General features: G+C 35.8%; 2 protein-coding genes and 1 long non-coding RNA gene across 5 annotated transcripts in view; all 3 read left to right on the top strand.

Annotated features, from left to right (window-relative positions):
- LOC309501906 (uncharacterized protein) overlaps nucleotides 1-22638 on the top strand; it is a 482458-nt gene that overhangs the window by 419547 nt on the left and 40273 nt on the right. The gene's annotated exons all lie outside the window — the stretch shown is intronic.
- The window catches only part of LOC309501927 (protein NLRC3-like), a 60954-nt gene continuing 48100 nt past the window's right edge, over nucleotides 9785-22638 (top strand). The window contains exons 1-6 of one of the 2 annotated variants that reach the window (XM_082174218.1): nucleotides 9785-10072; nucleotides 10674-10778; nucleotides 11042-11126; nucleotides 11331-11529; nucleotides 11620-13450; nucleotides 20985-21155. In XM_082174218.1, coding sequence (XP_082030344.1) covers nucleotides 10014-10072; nucleotides 10674-10778; nucleotides 11042-11126; nucleotides 11331-11529; nucleotides 11620-13450; nucleotides 20985-21155 — 2450 coding nt within the window. In that variant the 5' untranslated portion in view covers nucleotides 9785-10013. Of the gene's footprint in view, nucleotides 10073-10673; nucleotides 10779-11041; nucleotides 11127-11330; nucleotides 11530-11619; nucleotides 13451-19503; nucleotides 20907-20984; nucleotides 21156-22638 lie in introns of those variants that run through there. The other variant, XM_082174219.1, reaches the window with a different exon arrangement.
- Nucleotides 17711-18583, top strand: LOC309502072. The gene is made up of 2 exons (XR_014207123.1): nucleotides 17711-18088; nucleotides 18251-18583. It is a non-coding gene; the product is annotated as an uncharacterized lncRNA (long non-coding RNA).

Genomic DNA, 22638 nt, shown 5'->3' with positions numbered 1-22638 from the left:
TTCACTTGACCATTTTATTAAAACCTTAAAATTTAATTCTTGAATTCTATTTTTCTTCATTTCTCAATCATATTGTTCCTTTCTTGTTCATAGAATCGCATGAGGTATTGTTTATTCAACATCACATTGCTCACAAAACCCATTTGGATGTTTTCCTATTATATGACACACACGGGGAACTTATATACACAAAGGACTAGTCCATCACACATACACAGGGAATAACACAAACATCCCTCAAAACAATTAAAATAAAGTCATTAATTTCAGAAAAATTAAGAAATGGGTTATAAACAAATTAATATACACAAATAATTATAGTCAACAAAATATAGACAAAGAATTATAGAAAACAAACAATCACTCCTACACCCCCAGCTGATTGTCAGCATGGATTAACCCTACGGAACAAAACGAGGGAAACTTTTATTATGGGAAAAGTATAATAGAATGGGATAGTATAATAATGGAGACTATGAGCTTGGTGAACGTTTTGTTTTCTTTAATGTGTCTAATGAACCAATTATAATTCTGTTTCAAATTAATTCTAATTAAAATGCTTTCTTTTTCCCCACAGCATCATTCAGAACACAGACATTGGCCTCCGGTATGTCTTCATTTATGGAGTTCATTTATGATTTATAAAGATCTTCATTGGAGCTGACATCCCACTGGAAAAAAAACTAAAACTTTTCCTCATTTTTACAGAAGTACTGCAAACAGGGAGGGTCAATTCCAGCTCCATCTCACCTATGCTCTGATTACCTTCCACACTTATTTCCTCAGTGTTTGGAGGACATCAAACAGGCTGTACATGGAAGTCCTGTTTATGTAATTGCAGATGAAACAACAGATGTTTGAGGCCGTTGTGCTCCTGCTATTCTCCTCCAGCCAGTGGGCAAGCTGTTGCAGCAGATCTCATTTATTTGGATCTGCCCACTACTTCAGTGGATGTGGAGAGACGTGTCCCCCACTATTCTACACTTCTAACACAGATGCAGCCTAACCGAGGACAATGTTAAAATTATGCTGATTGACAAATTCAACAGCAGAGACTCAAAATAAGCTCCAAACTCCACACACACATTCAGTAGTTTTTCTGATGTCAAATGACTTTTTCTGATGCTAAATCACTACTGGTAGTAAATTACTATTTTATTTAAATATATTTGTATGTATTTATTGAACTGTTCTGTAATTGATTGTCACACCTTTACTTAGGTAGGTATTTATTTAGCTCTGTTGTTGAATGATATGCAATTGTTTATTTAATGATTTGTGTACAATACAATTGATAAAGTAATATTTTCTCCGTCGTTTAGTGGATGGACGATAAGAGAGATTTGGTTTTGTTTTAAAAAAAAATTCTATTTGTATTTGTATTATAAACCTTAAATAAAAATAAATAAGTGTATATGTTATATTGTAATGTTTTCAGTTCCAATACTCTAATATTGTTGAAGATTTTATTATTTAGAAAATAAGTAATTTAACTGTTTTTTGTACACTATTATTTCCTTTCTGTCTGTGTATGTCTTTGGGTGACTTTGGAACCTGAGAGCTGTGTGGTTACAGCAGAGAATTCTATTTCAGTAATGTCACATGGTACAAACTATTTCTCAAAATACCTATAGAATGTATTACCATATTTGGGAGAAGGAGAAGGTATATACGTTTGCTGGACAATCTTTCTGGAGGGGCTCTTTCTGCGGAGAGTCTCTCGGCTTTGTTTGTTAATAAAGTCTAATATTTCTGGTATCAAAAATCTCTGAAGTCATTTCCCTGAAAAGAAATAATTAAACCACAACAAATGGCGACCCCGGCAGGACGTGGCTTAGGAGCTGAAGAAGCCACGAAGGGCTCGCTGGTGACTTACACAGACAACAGTGGCCGCTGTACTTTGAGGTGAGCAGTTTTGCTTTTGAATAAGGTATGTGTTAGTCACCAGTGGCCCGGATGTGGTAAGAAAAAGCTTCTCCAAATTTAAAGAACTTAAAAAGTGATTTTTGATATCAGAAATAATTGCATGCATTGTCTTTGTAAATGTCAAGTAGTGGGGGAGCTCCCGATAGTGTTTGCTAGTACTTGTTTAATCCTGAGTGGATTCTATAACTACTGGGGATGCTGATTTAGCGCTAAGAGTTTTGACGTACGTACGTAAAAGTTTTGTGTTTGTTCATCAAGTGGGCCTTGAAGGATGATGAGCAAAAAGCATGCACACAAAGGGTTTGAGTTTATTGATAAGGATATCAATTATTGATTTGTGGGTTCTTGTAAGTGGGCCTTGATGGATACAAGAATAGCATGAACACAGAAGAAGTTGTGTCTTACTTGTCAAGTGGGCCTTGATGGATGACAAGCGTACTGATATAAGGATATCAGTTATTGATGTTTTATACCTGTAAGTGGGCATTGATTGATACAGGTGTAGTTTAGCTTATATAGATGGTTGATCTGCAGACATTTGTAAGAGGGCCTTGAAGGATACAAATGAGCATGATTGCAGATTAAGTCAATTTCCGGGTACCTTATTACTCTAATAAGAGTTTACTCAGGGGAATTAAGATCATATATGACTCTTTTCTGTTGAGGGAGTGAAGAGGTATATGAATAAGGTAGTGTAAATAGAGGTTTTAAAAGTGTATTGTTTTTCACTGTTTTAAGGCTGACAGGGAGTGGAGTAAATATTTGTGTGTGAGTGGGCTCTAGATGCTTGTGGTTAAAAATAAGCTCTGTTTCTTGTGGATTTTGACCCCTTGCTGACCTCACAGACTATGATCTGGTGGTGAGGAGCTGTTCACTTGAGGAGAGATAAAGGTATGAAAGTATGAGTTCTGGGGATAAACATCAATAAGCCCCAGGAACAAGTATAAAGAATATTGTATAAAACAAGTTAACATAATAAGATTTATGTTTAATCAATAAATGTAATGATATATTAATAGATGAATACAAATAAGATTGCACGTGCTTAATATATTATATATTATATCTGAAGACGTCTAAAATTTGTATCTCATTATCCCTGAAGACAGAGTGGAAAAAGTATTCCATTGCAGATTAATAAGTTTGTGTTCAGAGAAAAATAACTGGTGCAGTGCTGAAGGTTAGCAAGATTGAGTGACCAAGTTTCAAAAGTCATGAATACTTCAGAAGTTGATGAGAATAAATAAATAAGAGGAATTCCTTGATGTTTGTTGAGAAACTAGATTATTGTGAACACTGCATGCAAATATAGAAGAAAGATTGAAGTCTAATTTTATGATAGGGAACATTATTCAATTGTATTATTCTTAGATCATCAGAGTTATTGATGATATAGAAAAACAGAACTAGATTGCTTTTTCCTGCAATGAAGAACTGCTTTACTAATAGAATGGGGGAAATGCTATTGTCAACCAGTGAGATTTTTTATATAAAAAGGAATAGTGAAAAGATGCAGGTTAAAAAGTGGAATGTGATAAAGAACTAATAGCTTATATGTGAAAGTTCAATTTGACTCATGCAGATCTCTGAGTGTTCAAATTGCAGATGGCCTCAGTGTCCTGTGGAAGCAACAAGAGGGCAAAGGGCAAAGACGCAAATGCAGAGAGAAGAACAGAGAGTGGGTGAGGGGTTCTCAGCTCCCCTCCTGAAGTTGACCAATCAAAAAGACTCAGAAAGACTGAATTAATATGGGAAAAGGTGAAACTTTCACTTGAGACTTTTCCTGAGGACAAAGAGAAATACTGAGATGCAAAACTGGCAGGATCGATAAAAAGCCCAAACTAAGAAGAGGCAGAGAAACAACAGAGCCTATTCTCCACTCTGCAATGGCCTTTGAGTGACGGCTGGCAAAACATGCAGAGCGACAGCCAAGCTAAAAACAGAAGAACAGACCCTTACGACACGACAGGTGTGACAAACCTTATGAACACTCTAGAGACTGCTTCAAATTTGGTTAATTATTATATTAACGTTATTCATTCTGATTATTCACTGGTCTCATAGCAATTCTTTATATTCTCTGCTAAACTAACCCTCTCTGCTTTTTCAGTAGGTACAAGTCCAGCTCTATAAGAAAAGAAAATACAGAGAAGTGGGTGCTCAACTCACCAAATAGTTAAAACTGAGGCTGGATTTGAAATAGCGAGGGCTATTAAAGAACCATATAGGGCTAAAAAGCCTGATAGAATTATTCTAGGGCAAAGAAAAAGATAGACACAAAATGTCAAAGAATGATTATTATTTTTGTTTACAAAACCATGATACTGGTCACTCCATCTTGTTTTAATAATTTTCTAGAGATAGATTGGAGAAGGAAAAATAACTCCAAAAGTCCAAAAAATTATGAAATCAAAAATGCTGTCGAAACTGGGATAATGAGATGGAAATGTTGTTGGCCATGGATCCAAGATTAGGTAGAGATTTCCAATTTTCTTCTTAAAGCAGCTCATGAGCAGAAATAAAAAGAATATGAAAAAGTAGACCAAACAAATGAAAGAAAAAATGCATTTGAGAAATTACAATTGGCTGTCTTACTCTCAACTGCACCATACTAAGGCCTAATATTCTGAAATGTTTAATCTATTAGAGTTTGAAAAAAGAAAAAGAAAAAAGGGTTTATAACAACGGTGTTAAACTAAACATTAAGATCACTGACACTTCTGAATAGTGTTTGCGTAGCTGTGTGTGACATTGTCCGTCAGACCTTTGGAATTCCACAGCTAAATTTACAAGTTCCGCATATAGAGGACAACCTGCGGAAGAAGAATGTGTGATGGCCAATGAGTGACTGAGTATGAATGAGTGAGAGATGGTGTACACCAAGGCAAATCCATTATTTTGCCTACAGCTGTATCTAAATTTGATATGTGGGCCCACAGGGCATATTTTGCCCAATAATGACCATGGGTGGATTTGGTTAATTTCCTGGTCGAAACTGTAGTGACAATAGAAAAGAAAAAATAAAACAGTACTGCATTTTGCGCAGCGCCTAACACATCTGACTTTCCTTTCAGAATATGAAGGAGCATAACACATCTGATTTTCTTTTCAGCATATCATGAAGGAGCTGACGTTTTGTCAAAAGTATGAAATATTGTTGAGTAACTTTTGTCTTTTAGTAAAGTGGGTTGAGTGTTGTCTAAGATGCCTGATAAATAGTGTGCTAACAGTGGGACTCAAAACAATGAGATAACTGAGCTGAATTGACTAATTGTAAAAAGTAATATAGGGGTTAAAGACCCCCGAAAGGGGACAGAACACCACTCAGCCCACATGATCATTTTACAGGTGACAGCAAGAAGGACAATGGGCCAGATGAGCAGATGATTTAATATGTTGTTGTCACTAACTGAACTAACAGAAATAATGAAGGTTTCATTCACAGATGAGAACAGTTCAGTTCCAGGAAGGTTACTAAGACGATTCAAACAAAAGGAACCAGTGACTGCTTTGTCATCTCAGAAGAGCATTGATCAGCAAACTGACATTTGAGTCCATACCTCTCAACTTAAAATACACCAACAAGCCTCAACCCTGCACAACAGGAAGTGAGGGATCAAGGTCTTGTGCTAGTAACAGCCTCCCTCGCCGTCGAAGGAAAGCCCATTGCAACGGCTCGTAAAGAGTCACCCTGGTGAAACTGAATGATCAACATGAATGCAAAAAGAAGACAAACGACAAGAAGAACTTAAAATGAAAATTTGCAGAATGTGGAAAGCTCACAAAAAGTTGTGCAAAGAAAAGAGAATCAACAGAGATGAGTACAAGTTCAAAGTCAACATCAACCAAACTTTATTTTAAGGTAATGTTAAAGCCTTTGAATATACTAGTAGCAACTTAATAATAACCCCACCAGAAGGAAAAATATTGAATTAAAGAATATATCAAAAACAACGTAGAAAAGAAATTATAAATGATTTAAAAAGAAACAAAATAATGAATAAGCGACTAATTCAAGTAATTGCCATAGCATAGTGAGAATTAAGACAAGTCATGAAGGAAAATACAACTAGAACTAAATGACATTTAAAAAAAAAAAAAAAAAGATCATAAATGGTAGGCCTACTCGAATGTAATTTGTCAATACAGGAGTATAAGTAATTAATTTAAGGCTACAGTTGAAAATTAAAGAAAATATTAACACTGGCTATTAACAAATATTTGATTTCAATTTAAGTTATAAGATTATGATTTGATTCAATATGCTATTGACTAATTTAATGTATTTTAAATGGTGCTAATAGAACGACCACCTCAGTTGTAAGTTGTTCAAATTCAATAACAAACAGGCATTATGAACAATTTATATGGTACCAGAGGGGGGTAAGAATGACAGGTTATTGCACAAAAACATACTTTTGAATATTCTCAATCCAGATGCGCATTGTTTTCACCAAGTGCGCAAGGGGGGAGTAAAGAGGGATTAAGAATAAGGAAAGAATTAAAAGGCTAAATTAAGAATTAAAGGAAAATTAAATAAAAGGCATTTTTTGCAATTTCTGACTGTACACATGAAATTTGTGCCAAAAATAAAGGTAAAAAAGGAACAGTGACACAAATAGGCCATATATCAGTACCAGAAGGACTAATAAACACCTAATGGATTATATGAGCAAGATAGAGAAAGGTAAAGGCAATGAGATCAGCAGAGGAGGGTCAGGAGAAGTCATTAAATATTCCCAGAGAAGTATTCCTTAGATTTTAAATTCTATCAGAAATAAGTTTAGATAATGGGACAGCAGTCATTCCAGAGAAATTGAAGATTAAAATGATTTGTGTGCAGAAACTTAAATTATAGAAAGGAAGTTTTAAGTTATAATGCTTTATGTTTGAAATGAATAAGATTAAAATTAGATATACAGAAAAAGAAATGTACGTATAATGAATATGTAAGATAGTATAAAAAGTTATTTTTGAGAGTTATTTTTTCTAATTGTCTAATGAGTTTATTGAATGACTTTTATGAAGTAAATGTAACATTGCTCTTAAAGCTTTCTTAGTTTGAGTGATTACATGTGACATAATTAAGTTTATTCATGATAGTTCATTTAGAAATTAGTAGAAAGGAAGAAAAGGTATTCAGTTAAAGTATGCTTGAACTGAGGAGCTATAATGAGAAGAAGCTGCAACACGTGAGATTAAACATTTTATTTATTGTTTAAATTTGGTAATAAAGAAGACAGAATTTGAAATGTAAAACGTTATAACGAAGCAGATTGCGATTTAATGGATAGAAGGTGCACTACAATGTTATGTTTGTTTAATCAACTAAAAATGACTGACTAAAAGATTGATTCTTCAAATTTAAGAATTGATATTCCTTCATAAAAATAAGAAGCGAATAAAAATTAGAGGAAGTAATTTTTACCCAGACCTATTTTAAATCAAAATTCATATGGATTATGCAAAATGAAAAAGCAAACTAAACCAATTATTCTACTATAATCAGCAGAGATTTATTATAATGATTTGTCTTTATTATAATGAAAACATTACATGAAAAAAGTAGAATGACTTATGTTTGGAGAAAAGTTAGCAAATACGATTGAGTCAAAAAGTTAAGGAAAACTTGATTTAAAGATTAAGGAATGTTTTCTGAAGTTGCAATATTGAAAGGGGGTTATTATTCTGTTGTGTACTTCCCATATCAAGAAGATAATGAAAACTAATTTTAAAGGGCAAGTAAATCATATATTATTAAGATTGGGCTTATAAACCAAATTGAGATTTACAATCAATGGACATTGATGGAAGTACCTCGATTGAGAATGAAGAAGAAAATGAATAAGCCAGATCCTGGGTGTATGTGTCAAAGAGGATATCTACAATGCAAGAACTTTTAATTGCATAAGGGATTTTTATGTTTGACATATTATAACTGTGACAATAACAGACAATGCTGAACCAATTTCATCAACACACTTGTAACAATGTTTGATGTTTGATTAGGGAGGATTCGAGTCTTTTACTTTCTCCATTGAAAGAAAGAAAAACAACTGAAAGAAAGAAAATGTATGGAGAAAGATGTTTGGCTCGATTGCTCCTCCAGGAGTGTGGTGGCATAATTTCAGACATTGAAAATAAGAATGAGTGACTTAATTTAGTCACTAAGGTAGTATAACGGAGGGGACTGGATTTTGAAACTACACTCTGGACAAGGATAGCAAATGTGGGGCTTAAATAAGCCCCAGAGGAGGGAATGTTGAAGATTTTATTATTTAGAAAATAAGTAATTTAACTGTTTTTTGTACACTATTATTTCCTTTCTGTCTGTGTATGTCTTTGGGTGACTTTGGAACCTGAGAGCTGTGTGGTTACAGCAGAGAATTCTATTTCAGTAATGTCACATGGTACAAACTATTTCTCAAAATACCTATAGAATGTATTACCATATTTGGGAGAAGGAGAAGGTATATACGTTTGCTGGACAATCTTTCTGGAGGGGCTCTTTCTGCGGAGAGTCTCTCGGCTTTGTTTGTTAATAAAGTCTAATATTTCTGGTATCAAAAATCTCTGAAGTCGTTTCCCTGAAAAGAAATAATTAACCACAACAATATCTGTTAAACACATTTAAAGCCATTCCACATAATTCCGCAGATTTTTCCAAAAATTCAGCACAGAAATCACAAAAAAAGGTTTTAAAAAAGTTTTAAGTAAAAAAAACAAAAAATACATAATACAGATCTATGTGATGAGTGTCGGGGAGCAGAAACTAGAACATTAATAGTATGTCCTAAAGCAAAACAAAAGGATTGCATGTATAATACAAACCTCTGGATGTCAGTCATTTACAATATCCAGCATCTTAGATAATAGTCCAGAAACAGGGAATATAACAGATGCACTGCTGAAATGTCTATTTAAGAGGTTTTAAACAGGATTTAGAGATATATGTGGTATAATATCCCGCTCCAGTGCAGTAGGTGTCGGTGTGCAACTCTTCAGCTGTTCCAAACCCTCCTGTAAAACACACGAAGAAGAGGAAAACGAAGGTAACAACACGTGGTGATAGGCCTAAACCTGTTGCAAGAGATTCTGAGAATGACGCGCGTGGACTGACAACAAGCGTTACTGAGTTTAAAATACTTATAAATTCTCTTCTTAGTGGACAAGACTGCAAGTAAGTTTAATACATTCTCCATTACAGTCATTTGTAATTATTAGGAACTTCATATTGTATATTAAGCGTGATTTAAATGTGAAGTTACAAAAGGCTGTTCTTCTGCTACTCCGAACAGACGAAGAATCTGCCAGAAATTACAATCTTTTGAAGTTAAAACACAAAAAGTTTTAGTGAGAAAGGTTTATTGAAAACAAACATGTTTTTCAAAGTTTTCTCCCATTTCCTCTTCAGTTTTAGGCTGTTGTTTTTGTGATGTGAAATCTAAAGTATTATTGAAGCAGACATTTACAGTAGACAGAGATGAAGCCTGACGTCAATGAACAACAATCTGCTGTTATTAAACTGAATATTTCAGTTCATATATAGCAATTATGATTACTAGTTATACAGTATGTCTATTATTATTCTGATTACTTTTACTCAATCAGTTATTTTAGGATCATTTAAAAGTAATGAAATCAATCATCATTGTGAACTTGAAGTAATGATGAAATGACAAACAATTCAACAATTAATAAAGATTGGGTAAATATGATTGTAAAATGATATTAAACTGTAATAGAGAATATAACAAATCAGCTTCAATTTTCCCACTCATAGTTTAAAAACAATTGCTGTTCCTCAATTAATTAATATTTAGAGTCATTTAAACTCATTAAACAATCAGAAATGATTAAGACCATTTGGTTATTTTACATGGCAATATATTTGTCTGTAACTCACTTTATTTTCTAGATAGTTTTTGCTGTTGCTGTTGTTGATGATAACTCAGCATTCTTCATTATTGTCTTAAATAAGATGTTCTTCATCTGTGTAAAATGGTGTCATTTCCAGGTGATGCTGAAGGATTGAGTGTTTTCAGAAAGCAGTGCTGATCAGTTTTCAGTGTCAGTTTAGCTGCAGTATGTCAGAGGAAAGAGGAAAGGACTCTCTCTCTCAGATGAGTCTCTCAGAGAAACACAGGTAAGACTGCGTCTGTTTTCATCAGTTTAAACTCCACTGGACTTTGTGTTTCCCTGTCAATAACACAACTTTAAGCATTGGTTTAGATTTGCACAACTTCAGTTTTTAACTTCTTAAATTAACTCTGACATTGTGTATAAAGCCCTGTTTTCTCTATAGAAAATATCACAGTTAATAATTTGTTAAGAACCTTCTAGACGCTGAATTAATCCAAATAAATGACTTTAGTTTTTAGATCATAAAATTATTGATAGACATTAGGAAACAACTATACACTTAATTCAATTCAAGTATGCTAACAAAACTGTGACACACAGACATTTCTGCTCTCTATTTCTGTCAATAATCAAAAACTTGAAATGTTCTCATAAATTAGAGTCAAGTATTTTTGTACATATTTAATCTCTCTCATGTATATTAAATAAATCGTTTAACTAATGTGAGCCAGTAAAATAAAATAGTAGTTAACTATAAAACAGTAAATTTTGTGAGTGTGTGTATTTCTGTGGAGGATTAGATAAAGACACAGATGTGTTTCACACACAGTTGATCCTCCTTTACTAAAGTGTTTTCTCTCTCTCTCTGTTCTTTGTGTCATCAGTGTAAGATCAGGCTCACATGTGTCCAGCTCTGTGTCTCTGAAGAGTGATTGGTCTAAAGAAGATCCACTAGACTTCAGTGAGAAAACACCATCGTCTAATAAAAGGTATTTCATGAGTTTCTAATTTTTTGTCCCACATTGACTGTGTTTAAAAGTTGTATCAGTGAATACCAATCATGAAACATTTTTTATGATCAAATATTTATCATTATTTATCATTGAATCATTTATCATGATAATTATCATTGAATACTCTGATAAATATTTGATCTGATAAATATTTATCAGAGTATTCACAGCTAATGCTTTTCTCTTTCTGTGAAATTTTGCCTGGAAAATCAGTATTTATTTTATTTATTTGATTACAGGCTTCAATATGAGACATTAGACTCAGATGTTCAGACTCACAGGAACCACGAGAATTTCAAAGACAATCTTCTAGGAATCTTCCAGGTAGGAAAACACATTTTTATAAATGTTTAATATTTACAACAACAAATATGTTATTGAACAAAGACATTTTATTTAATTCCTCCAGATCACTATTTTTCCTTTGAAGCACTTCTATATTTTTTTTATTTTTCTATAACGTTGTATATAGATTTTATACCAAATGTAGATGTACAATTTGGTTTTTTCTCTTACTTTTGTTTGTAGGACCTTGAGAGCAAAATAATCACATTTCTGAAGAATGAACTGGAGAAGTTTAAAAAAATATTACAAAATGAGAACACACAACACTTTTTTTCGAAGGACTTTAATGAGAACAGATCCAGTATCAAAGAATCAGCTCTTGATCTCACACTACATTACCTGAGAGAGATGAAGCAAGATGAAGCTGCTGATGATCTAGAAGGTTAGAGACTCATGATCATCTGTCTGATTGTCTCTTATAAATGTAGGAGAGAAAAAGAAGACTAAATCTATTTTCTGTTCCTGTGTTTAGATGAGCTGTTCTTCATTCCTCAGCTGAAATGTGGCCTAAAGAAGAAGTATCAGTGTGTGTTTGAAGGAATGGCGAAGCAAGGTGACTCCACACTTCTGAATAACATTTACACAGATCTCTATATCACTCAGGGTGGCAGTGAACAGGTCAATACTGAACATGAGGTGAGACAGATTGAAGTTGCTTCCAGGTGTCATGAAGCACAAGAGATACAGGTTGAATGCACAAATTTGTTTGAAGCACCTGAACAAGACGAGGAGATCCGAACTGTACTGACAAAAGGAGTCGCTGGCATCGGGAAATCAGTCTCTGTGCAAAAGTTTGTTCTGGACTGGGCTGAAGGAAAAGAAAATCAAGATATCCGCTTCATATTTCCTCTTCCATTCAGAGAGATGAACTTAAAGGAGAAAGAAAAACTAAGTTTGATGGACCTTATAACTCAAATTTTCCCAGAGACAAAAGGACTGAACCTTACAAGAAGGAATCAATTCAAAGTGCTGTTCATCCTTGATGGACTGGACGAATGTCGCCTTCCTCTGAAGTTTGACTGTAATGAGACGTGGCGTGATGTATCGTCACCAGCCTCTCTGGATGTTCTCCTAACGAACCTCATGAAGGGAAATCTGCTTCCTTCTGCTCTCATCTGGATCACCACCAGACCAGCAGCTGCCAGTAAGATTCCTCCTGACTGTATCGACCGGCTGACAGAGATACGAGGATTCAGTGACGCACAAAAGCAAGAGTACTTCAAAAAAAGATTCAAGGATGAGGATCAGGCCAACACAATCCTAGATCACATTAAACAATCAAAGAGTCTCTTTATCATGTGCCACATCCCAGTCTTCTGCTGGATTTCAGCCACGGTTCTCCAGAACATTCTGGAGGAGAAAATAAATAATGATGTGAAAAACACTCAGGCTGATGAGATCTCTAAAACACTGCAGGAATCAAACACAGAAGACACTCCCAAGACTCTGACACAAATGTACACACACTTCCTCCGCTTTCAGATCCAGCAGAGCCGCCGAAAGTATGATGGAGAATACACAGCAGATATTTCCTGGGATAAAGACGCCATCCTTTCACTGGGGAAACTGGCATTTCATCAGCTGGAAAGAAACAACCTGATCTTCTATGACACAGACCTGGAAGCCTGTGGTATTGACGTCTATAAGGCATCAGTGTACTCAGGCATGTGTACTCAGATCTTTAAGGAGGAAACAGGAATCATTCTTGGTACCATGTACTGCTTTGTTCACTTGAGCATTCAAGAGTTTATTGCAGCCCTTTATGCACATCTGTTTCTAGACATCAACAAGACAAGTGTGTTTGATCATGAGTCTACAGAACAGGAAAACAGGAATGAAACCATGATTGATTTTCTCAAGACTGCAGTGGACAAGGCGCTCGAGAGTGACAATGGACACCTGGACCTTTTCCTTCGCTTCCTCCTCGGTCTGTCACTCCAGTCCAATCGACGACTCTTACGAGGTCTGTTGACACAGCAAGACGGCAATGACCAGAGCAACAAGGAAATAGTTCAGTACATCAAGCAGAAATTAGAAGATGATCTTCCTGCAGAGAGATCCATCAATCTGTTCTACTGTCTGAATGAACTGAACGACCAAACTCTGGTGAAAGAGATTCAGACCCACCTTAGCAAAGGAAGTCTCTCATCTGGTGACCTTTCACCTGCCCAGTGGTCTGCTTTAGTCTTTGTGTTGTTGACATCAGAGGACGAGCTGGAGGAGTTTGAGCTTCAGAAATTCAAGAAATCAGACGAGTGTCTCATCAGATTATCGGCAGTCATCAAAACCTCCAGAAGAGCTCTGTAAGTCTTTTAATACATTTTGTCATGTTTTGCTCTCATCTGAAAAATGTCTTTATCTACATTACTCTATAGTGATTCCTCATCATGAACACAAACTTATCCCTGAAAAGCCTGACATATGAAATAACAGTCTGAAAATTAATTAGTCTAATTAAATTAATTAATTAATTAATTGATTAATAGAATTATATATTAGCTCATACTCATACTTGAGGAAGAGGAAGAAAAAAACAAACATATTATATTCATACACCCAAACTGGGGGGGAAAGAATGTAATTTGGTACAGATGTTATTTATATTGCCAAAAAGTAAGATGAAATTCTGAAAGGTTGAGATTTTTATAAAACAGGCTTCTTAAATAAAGGACATATATATATGAGGGCGTAGATTCTCTGGCCAAGCCCGAGCTTGACCGATATTTCCCACCACTATACTCGGGTCGGGCCGGGCCCTTGATCAAGTATTTGTGTTACAAAATGCAACACGTCGTGTGTCATGCGCAGCGTCTCCACTCGCAAGCAGTGTTGAGTAAGTTACTTTAAAAAAGTAATTAGTTATAGTTATTAGTTACTTCTCACAAAAAGTAACTGCGTTAGTAACTGAATTACATCATTACAAAATTAACTAATTACCAGGGAAAGTAACTATTGCGTTACTAAAAAAAAAAAAAAAAAAAAAAGTTTAAATATAAGAAATTTCTTGGATACCCCCAATATGAAATGTTCAATTAATTAAATGGACACTAAATAGAACATCTTATTATTATAAAACATTGTACACTAATCTACACTATTTTAATGTTGCTGTGGGACAATGGGAGAGACACCTATTAACTTAAATATTAAAATATTATCATTACTATAGTGGAACAACAAAACACAATAGATGGTTTAGAACTTTTAATATTTATTGCACAGACCACAACTGGCCAACAAACAAGTAAAAAAAATTATGCTTCTCAAGAAATGTACCAAAAATAAATAAATAGTAATATAAAATATACATACACATACACTAGTGCATATAATTAAAATGATAAAACTCACACACCTTTACAACTGGTAGACATACTGTATAGCCTACTTGAAGTATTTTCTTCCTCACAATAGTAAGTTTAACAAAAAGTGCTCTCAATATAATACTGAAAATGTACCAACATAAATAATAATAATAAAATATCATCTTTTGGGGGTTTATTTTTATAACCTACAGAGAACGTCATCATCAGAGGTTATTTTAGCCAAATTCTAGTCGTGTTTGCCGCACGTGTTCACAACCGGTCAAACAAAGATGTTTTCTTTGAACGTTCCCTGCAGGATATTTTGGAGATTTAAACTAATTAAAACATTGCATATGATACCAATATGCTACAGAGATTATTCTAATGCTGAAACGTGTAATTTATTTATAAATAAAGTATTTATGCTCTGACACATTCGGTCTCTCTCGCGCACTGTCGAGCGCGTTCTCGGACACACTCGGTCTCTCTCGCGTACTGTCGAGCTCACTGAAGCGGTTTTCATCCGAGTAGGCTCTCTCTCAGCCATAGGAGCTGCAAAGTTTTTTCTCTGGTGTGTGTGTTTATGAGGTGCCGGACTGGACAAAAGCGAGGCGGCGAACGCCATGAGCTCGCTCGACAGTGAAACGAGTATGTCCGAGAACGCGCTCGCAGCGTCCGCCGCCTCACTTTTGTCCAGTTCGGCGCCTCATAAACGCATTTTATTGACAGTAACGGTAACGGCGTTGTAACGGAGGAAACAGTAATTAGTTTGATTACTCATTACTGAAAAAAATAACGCCGTTTATTTATAACGCCGTTATTCCCATCACTGCTCGCATGCATCACTCCGGGGCCCGGGATAATAGGCTTTAAAAATAAAATATTCTATATTCTAAAACCTTGTTGAATTAAAGTAGAGTAGTAGGCCTACTCCTCCTAGGCCAGGGGTCGGCAACCTTTTTGTCATAAAGTGCCATTTTTAAGTTTCCAAGTTCTTCACTGTGCCACAACACACACATAGCCTATATATATATATATATATATATATATATATATATATATATATATATATATATATACACACACACACACTCATATAAATACACAAACATTTTACATTTTCATAATGGCTTACACAGAAATAGTACAGAAATTTAAATTTTTCTCTTGAAATTTGTTTTAGATTTAGATAGACAATTTAATAATATTTATAACTCCTAACTAGAGATGCACCGATTACAATTTTCTAGGCCGCTTCTGATTTTTCATTGAGTTTGACCTGCCGATACCGATTTTTTTAGCCGATTCCGATTTCATTTTTTCTAACTACTTTACAGCACACACAAATATTTATTTTCTACATATATTTTTTTTTATATAAAATACCATATCCTTTTACCCAAACTGAATAATAAAAACAAATTTAAATGGGTAAATTTTATATAAATATTTTTGAGTCTAAATTTTCTTTTCTGACATAGCCTAATCCAGTTCTTGTTAAAACACACTAGACATGCAAATTCTGTGCATTTTGGGCACCTTTGTTTGGAATAATATTTATTTTGTCCATCAAAAGTGTGCTTTCACTTTAGCACCTTTCACACAGCGCTTTGAACCCAGCGCACAGCGCTTTGCCTTCTGTGTGAATGCAAACACGACCCGGGATTGATGCCGGGTTGGGGACCTAGTAACATTGCCGTGTTCAGTCCCGGAACGAAAAGAGTCCTGTGTGAACAAAAGCCGTAATAATGCCGTGTCGTAATGATGACGCTGAAGCCGGGATCGTTCGCCAGCTAGTGAAACGATACGTTATGCGCAAGTTTATGATCGAATCAGAGAGAGAAATCGCAGCTCATAGGCAAACTTAAGACATTTTAAGTTACATCGATGTCACGTGTCTTTACGGAATTTGTAGGCTACGGCTTGTGTGAGAACGCACTCTCTGATTCCGGAAAATCACTGGCAGTGTGAATGAACCAAAATCAAACGAACCCGGGTCAAATCTCGGGTCACTTTATCCGTGTATTTTCTGGAATCTCTGTGTGAAAGGGGGCTTTAAATTGAGCGTGAGCAGCGCAGACAAAATAGACTCGGCGGCGAAACCTCTGCTTCACTGCTGCTCACGCGACGGTCCTGTTGGGCGCTCACGCGCTGCTCCTGCTCCCGGTGTGGATTAACATGTACGCCGAAAAAAATATGCGTGAAACGGCCGTAATTCACGAGGTTAATTTCCTACATGTGCGTTCCAACGTGTGCACGTGTGATGCTGATGTTGCGCGATGTTAATCATGGGGAGCCCGAGTGCATTTGACCGGCATAAAACTAGACTACTTTATCTGAATGAAATACATACACTTCTCTCGCATTTGCTTGTGTGCCAGCGATTAACCCTCCGCGTGCCAGTGTTGGCACGCGTGCCTTAGGTTGCCTACCCCTGTCCTAGGCCATCCAAAGTTCATTCTTGTTCATTTTCTCTGAACATCACTGTTCACGTTTTATTTTTTTTACGTTTCTTCATTCGGATCCATTTACGATCCATTCCATTCTGAATAAACACAACGCAGTTTACACGCTTCGTCCTTGTTATATTATTCATTAAGATAATAATTAATAAATGCTCGCAACATTATCCGTGAACTTGATAAATGTTGCAGATATGTTTTACTATGCACAAACAAATGCCTTTCAACTTATGTGTGCAAAATTCAGAATTAAATGAATGTGCAGCAATTTGTACAAATAGAGAGTCTGTAGGCCTACTATACTGTTGTAGCCATTAAATAAGCACATTTAGGGCCCTATTTTAACGATCTGAAACGCAAGTGTCAAGCGCAAAGCGCAAGTAACTTTGTGGGCGGGTCTCGGCGCTGTTGCTATTTTCCCGGCGGGATAAATGCCTCTTGCGCCCGGCGCAAATCTAAAAGGGGTTGGTCTGAAGTAGCTTCATTATTCATAGGTGTGGTTTGGGCGTAACGCGAAATAAACCAATCAGGGCGTCGTCTCACATTCCCTTTAAGAGCAGGTGCGCTTGTTCTAAAGCGGATTCCTATTATAACGGCGGATTTGGCAGGCGCGCGCCGGCAGCGGTTCACAGCCGAGGAGACCGACGTTCTCGTCAGGGCCGTAAAACACAGAGAAGTGACATTGGGGATGGAGAAACCCACCCAAATTAACTTCGGTTAAACAGGCGTATGATAATTTGGGTAAATGTGTAAGCTAGATGTATGCTTTTATAATAAATTGTCTGTCTATCTATCTATCTATCTATCTATCGCAGCCATTCTCAAACTGTGGTCCGCGGACCACTAGTGGTCCGTGAGGGTACTGCAGGTGGTCCGTGGAAAGGCTAAATAAAATATAAAATAATATTTTTTTTACCTTCATTTTACCAGGAAATTCCCATAAAAAAAGAAAAGTAAAAAGAATATGTAGGCCTATATTGATATAACATTTTAATTAAATTGTCAAGTTATTGTGTGATTACTAAAATAGCCTAGTGGTGTTCGGCCGTGACATTCAAGTTCAGTGCCGTTAGAACCACAACATTGGTTCGGTGGATAGCAACAGGTTCTCTGAAGAGAAAAGGGCAGAGGCAAATATGTTCTCATTATCACATCACACGCATAGCCTTTAATGGTGCGTTCACAACGGACGAAATTTCGCTTCAAACTTTTGTTTTTACGCGCGTCAATTTAGCTCTTGACGCGCGAATTGATACAAAGTGGTCAAGCGTATCACTAGACGCGGCAGGCGCGAATTTCACATAATCCCTTTTTGAATTTGACGCAGTGGGCATAGGCAGTTTATATGAAACGAAATGTTTATAAATGGAATGAATAAGGGCTGTTATTATTTAATTTCCAGTTAGTTTCTTGATCTCGCGTTTCTGAAATGTTTTGCAGATGTGCTGTTAAGTGGACAAACTTTTTGAGGACTTGTAAAACTCTGAAGATTAATAATAATAATCCCCTAAAATCGCCAAAGGTTTTGAAATGTTGACTATATTCCAGTGTTCTTATTACTGTATAGATTTCATACTACATTGCTATGGAAATAAGCCTGTTGTTCAAATGAACCTGATTATGCCCTGGGCGCTTGAGTAGCCTAAATAAATAAATTAAATATGTGGCAGCCGTTGTGTGCAGTAAACTTTCCTTTAACAAGCCTGTGATGTGATGACCAGTTATAGTTTTAGTGCTAGTAAGCCTATTTAGAGGTGCAGATTAATTCAGGTAGGACTGTGTGTAGACATATTTTATTATGTGTATTATGAGGTGGTCCGCGAAAATTCTTGATTACAAATAGTGGTCCACACACTCAAAAAGTTTGAGAACCCCTGATCTATCGTAATAATGTATGATTTGCAAAAATGAAAACTGCTGCTTCTGTGTAGATGAGAGAATCAAAGTGCGCGTTGTGCACACGCTACACTGTTTATGGCCAAGCATGCACCCTTAAAATAGCATATGAATAACATGCGCAACGCGCCACTGACTTTAAACTATTTTTTCCTGGTTAGTGGCGCAGGTTTTCTAAACCTGCAAAATAGCATGAAGGAACGTTTGCGCCGGAACACGCCTCCTCTTTGCGCTGAACCGCCCCTGTGAGCGCAAGTGTATTTCCTAACTTACTGACGTGCGTCGGAGGAAGGAAAAGTCCGCTTTGCGCGGGTGAAAAATAGGAATGATACATGCGTCGGTGTACAAAGTCAATTGCGCTGGGTGCAAGATAGGGCCCTTAGTTTCATATCTGTTAAAATATTATGTTATTTTTTTCATCTATGTTGATTATGAAATGTGAAGACCACGAGTAAGATAGGATGTGCAATATATCGAGAGACATGGAGTGGGGTCAGACATGATTTTGACCACTTTTTTTGTTTTGTAGAAAGCCTTTCTATAAAAGTGAATCCGAAACTCGGCGTATGCCTCACAGACATGAGAAATATATCTAAAGAAAGCTTGAAATGTCTTTAAACTAACTAATTAAAAACCAAAAGAAATGGGCTACTCTCTGATTATGTAATCCATGATGTGCATTTCTCTCTATAGGCGCGTTCACTACGGATATGGCGATCGTCAACTTCATCTTTGCAGCCGACACTGACAGAAAACACTAGTTTATCAATAAAAATCAATGCACGTGTCACCGGATTTACAAATGCACATCTTGCTTGTTGCACGCACACATATTATGTCGAAATAACAAGATATTATGTTGAAATAACATTACTAATAATAATCAATCTTTAAAAATATTTGATTGAATGCTGAATGTTGTGCTTGCTCAATTTAATAAAATTATACTTTAATTGTGACAGTTAAAATAATTTAATATTAAATATTAAGTGGCCAATGTTTGTAATAGTATTTATATATAATATATCTAGCACCCCTCAGTACCTGCATTAAAAAATTGTCTGGCGCCGCCCCTGGTTATAATGGCCCAAATGGTCGGGTTTAAATGGGGCTCATAATGACAGTTAATGTGTCGGTTCGGGCCGGGCTTAAATTTAAAGGGTAACTTAACCCTAAACCAACTTTTTTTAGTTAATGATCTGTAAGACTGGGGCTTTATTAGTGCTGTTCATTGATTCAAATAAATTTGTTGACATTTGGGTATAAATTGTTTTAATTCTACAATATATGGTTTAAAAACGTCTGAGTGCTGCCCTCTTCAGATTGAACCAGCTCACCACACCCTTGGCATAGGCTCAGCCCCTGGTATAAAAACATCTTGTAAAACCACTGTACAAGATGTTGTAGGAGTTGGAGTTGTCAGGAGTTGGAATTGCGAGTATTGAAAATTATCAAAATAGCGTATATTAGCATCTAGTTAGCATAGCATTTATATAGTGATTTAGATTATTTCGTGTAGACAGGTAGTTAATTAGCATAGTTGTATGTGGGATTGCTTCTCCAACGCAATGGAGGTGGAAATAGGCTTCTCCAAACAGCTAGCGCTGAAAAGCGGCGTAGTGACAAACGCTGCTCCTCATGCATGGACTCCAGAGGCGTCTTGATGTGAGTGAGCATACATATTGAATCATTTAAACTTTTTTTCAGGAGCACGTTTCTAAACTTAAACAAAACTCAACGAATATTAGTCACACAGGCATAAGCAATAAAATCTTTGTAAACATCTCTGCTATTAAATCATATAATTAAAAACGAAAACAAATATCTGTTTATGTAATCTGTATGAAAAGATAGAGATGTCAGTCGTTCTCATGGCAACTCATTATCTGCTAATGTGAACATGCCTACAGAGAGCGCGCACTATTGAAACGCCGGTGTCAGATGTACGCCCTATATCCTATAGCTATAAATCTTAACACAAACAATCCTTTTTAAAACATGCTTCATTATATCTAGGAAATTTGTCAATTAATAAAAATACTAATGTACAGGAAATAGTAGTTTTTGAAGATGAATGTTAGTTTAACTCAGACTCTTTGCTATGTATTTAATATTTGTATATAGAAAATGTATTGTATGTGTTCCATCTAATTCTGTGTTGTGAATTATTTTAGGTTAAATGATTGTAACTTAACAGACAAAAGCTGTTCAGCTCTGGCTGCAGTTCTTGGATCAGATACCAATCTGAAAGAGCTGAACATGAAAAATAATAATCTGCAAGATTCAGGAGTGAAGCTGCTCTGCACTGGACTGAAGAATATAAAGTGTAAATTGGAGATACTGAGGTAAGTTGAGCCACAGGAGTCACATGACTAAAGTAAGGTGCAATGACTGACAGGACGATCCCGGAGGCTAAAAGTTATGCATAAAATTTGCATTTCTTTGTTTAATATACGTAAGTTTGTCTTTGTTTTATTGTTGTTGTGTTTTTCATTCAAAATAATAATGAGCCACAAACTAAGCATTTGTTTTAAAATCCAAATATTTTTTATTTATTTGTTACAACGTGGGTATAGCATATCATCCTTATTAATTTTGTTAAGAAAAGTCCAATATTTAATAATTAAGTGAACTTATCATTGTACTATTTTATTATTGATGTATTTCATTAATACTAATGAACCACAAACTACGCATTTGTTTTAAATTTAGGGGAAAATCCAAAGACCTTCATTTATCAGTGTTACAATGGAGGTATACTATGCCATCTGTCTTATTTGTTTAGTTGATAAAAGTTAATATAAATGTTATACATTTATATAAATGTATATAAATGTTCAATATAAGCGAGGTTGTCATTGTGCCATTTTATTTATTAATATTGAAGTGACATTAAGCATTCATTTTGTGCTGCACTGTAATGCAAATAATTTCAGGGGATTATAATATTTAGTGGATAAAGTATTTTCTATATATGTATATTCTACTTATAAGTTAATTGTGGTGTTTTTGTTTATAGTAATTTATAATTTAGTGATTTAATCGTTATTTGCATACCTAGTGTTGAGTCAGAATTCAGATGATTCTGTTAGAGCTGGTGAATCTGCCACAGAAAGGAGGGTGAAATCTGGTAGAAATCACTTATCTTAAGATTGTATATAACAGGATTAATGTATTTCAGTGCTTTTGAGGAAGCTGTGCATCTTTGATTCTGCTTTCAGCTTTGCAGCTAGTCTCGACTAAACACTTCCTGTGGTGTAAAACTTCCTGAGTGTTTTACACCACTGTGAAGGTTAGGGATGTCCCGATCCGATCCACGGCATCGGTATCGTGCCGATACTGGCCCAAAACGCTAGATCGGATATCGGAGGGGAGAAAAAAAAATTATCCGATACCTATGATCCGATACCCATTAGGGGTGGAACGGTACGTATTCGTACTGAACGTACGTTCGGTGCATGGATTTACACAGAGAATACACGGTATAAAAATAAATAAAACTCGCGTGCACATTAATTAATGTAATACGGAACTAACTGTTAGATACGCGCATATGCGGGTTCTTATAGGGACACCTAATCTGTAGCCCCGCCTTAGCTCTGAACGCGCGTCTATATATCGCTTCAAACGTTCACTTTATCATTATGCGCGCGCGGCGCGTCCTATTCGCTTTGGACGCGCGAATGGATTCAAACTGTTCAAGCATCGAACTAGACCCGATAGACACGAATTTGACGTTCTATTCGCGTTTGGTGTGAACGCAGCAAAATGAACAGGCTGCGATGTCAAGATTGCAATGCTGGTGTGTGTGTGTGTGTGTGTGTGTGT

This window comes from Leuciscus leuciscus, assembly GCF_965113295.1.
Source record: "Leuciscus leuciscus genome assembly, chromosome: 6".
Lineage (NCBI taxonomy): Eukaryota > Metazoa > Chordata > Actinopteri > Cypriniformes > Leuciscidae > Leuciscus > Leuciscus leuciscus.
The sequence above is the reverse complement of the archived record's forward strand: the minus strand, read 5'-3'. Positions and strand labels throughout refer to the sequence as shown.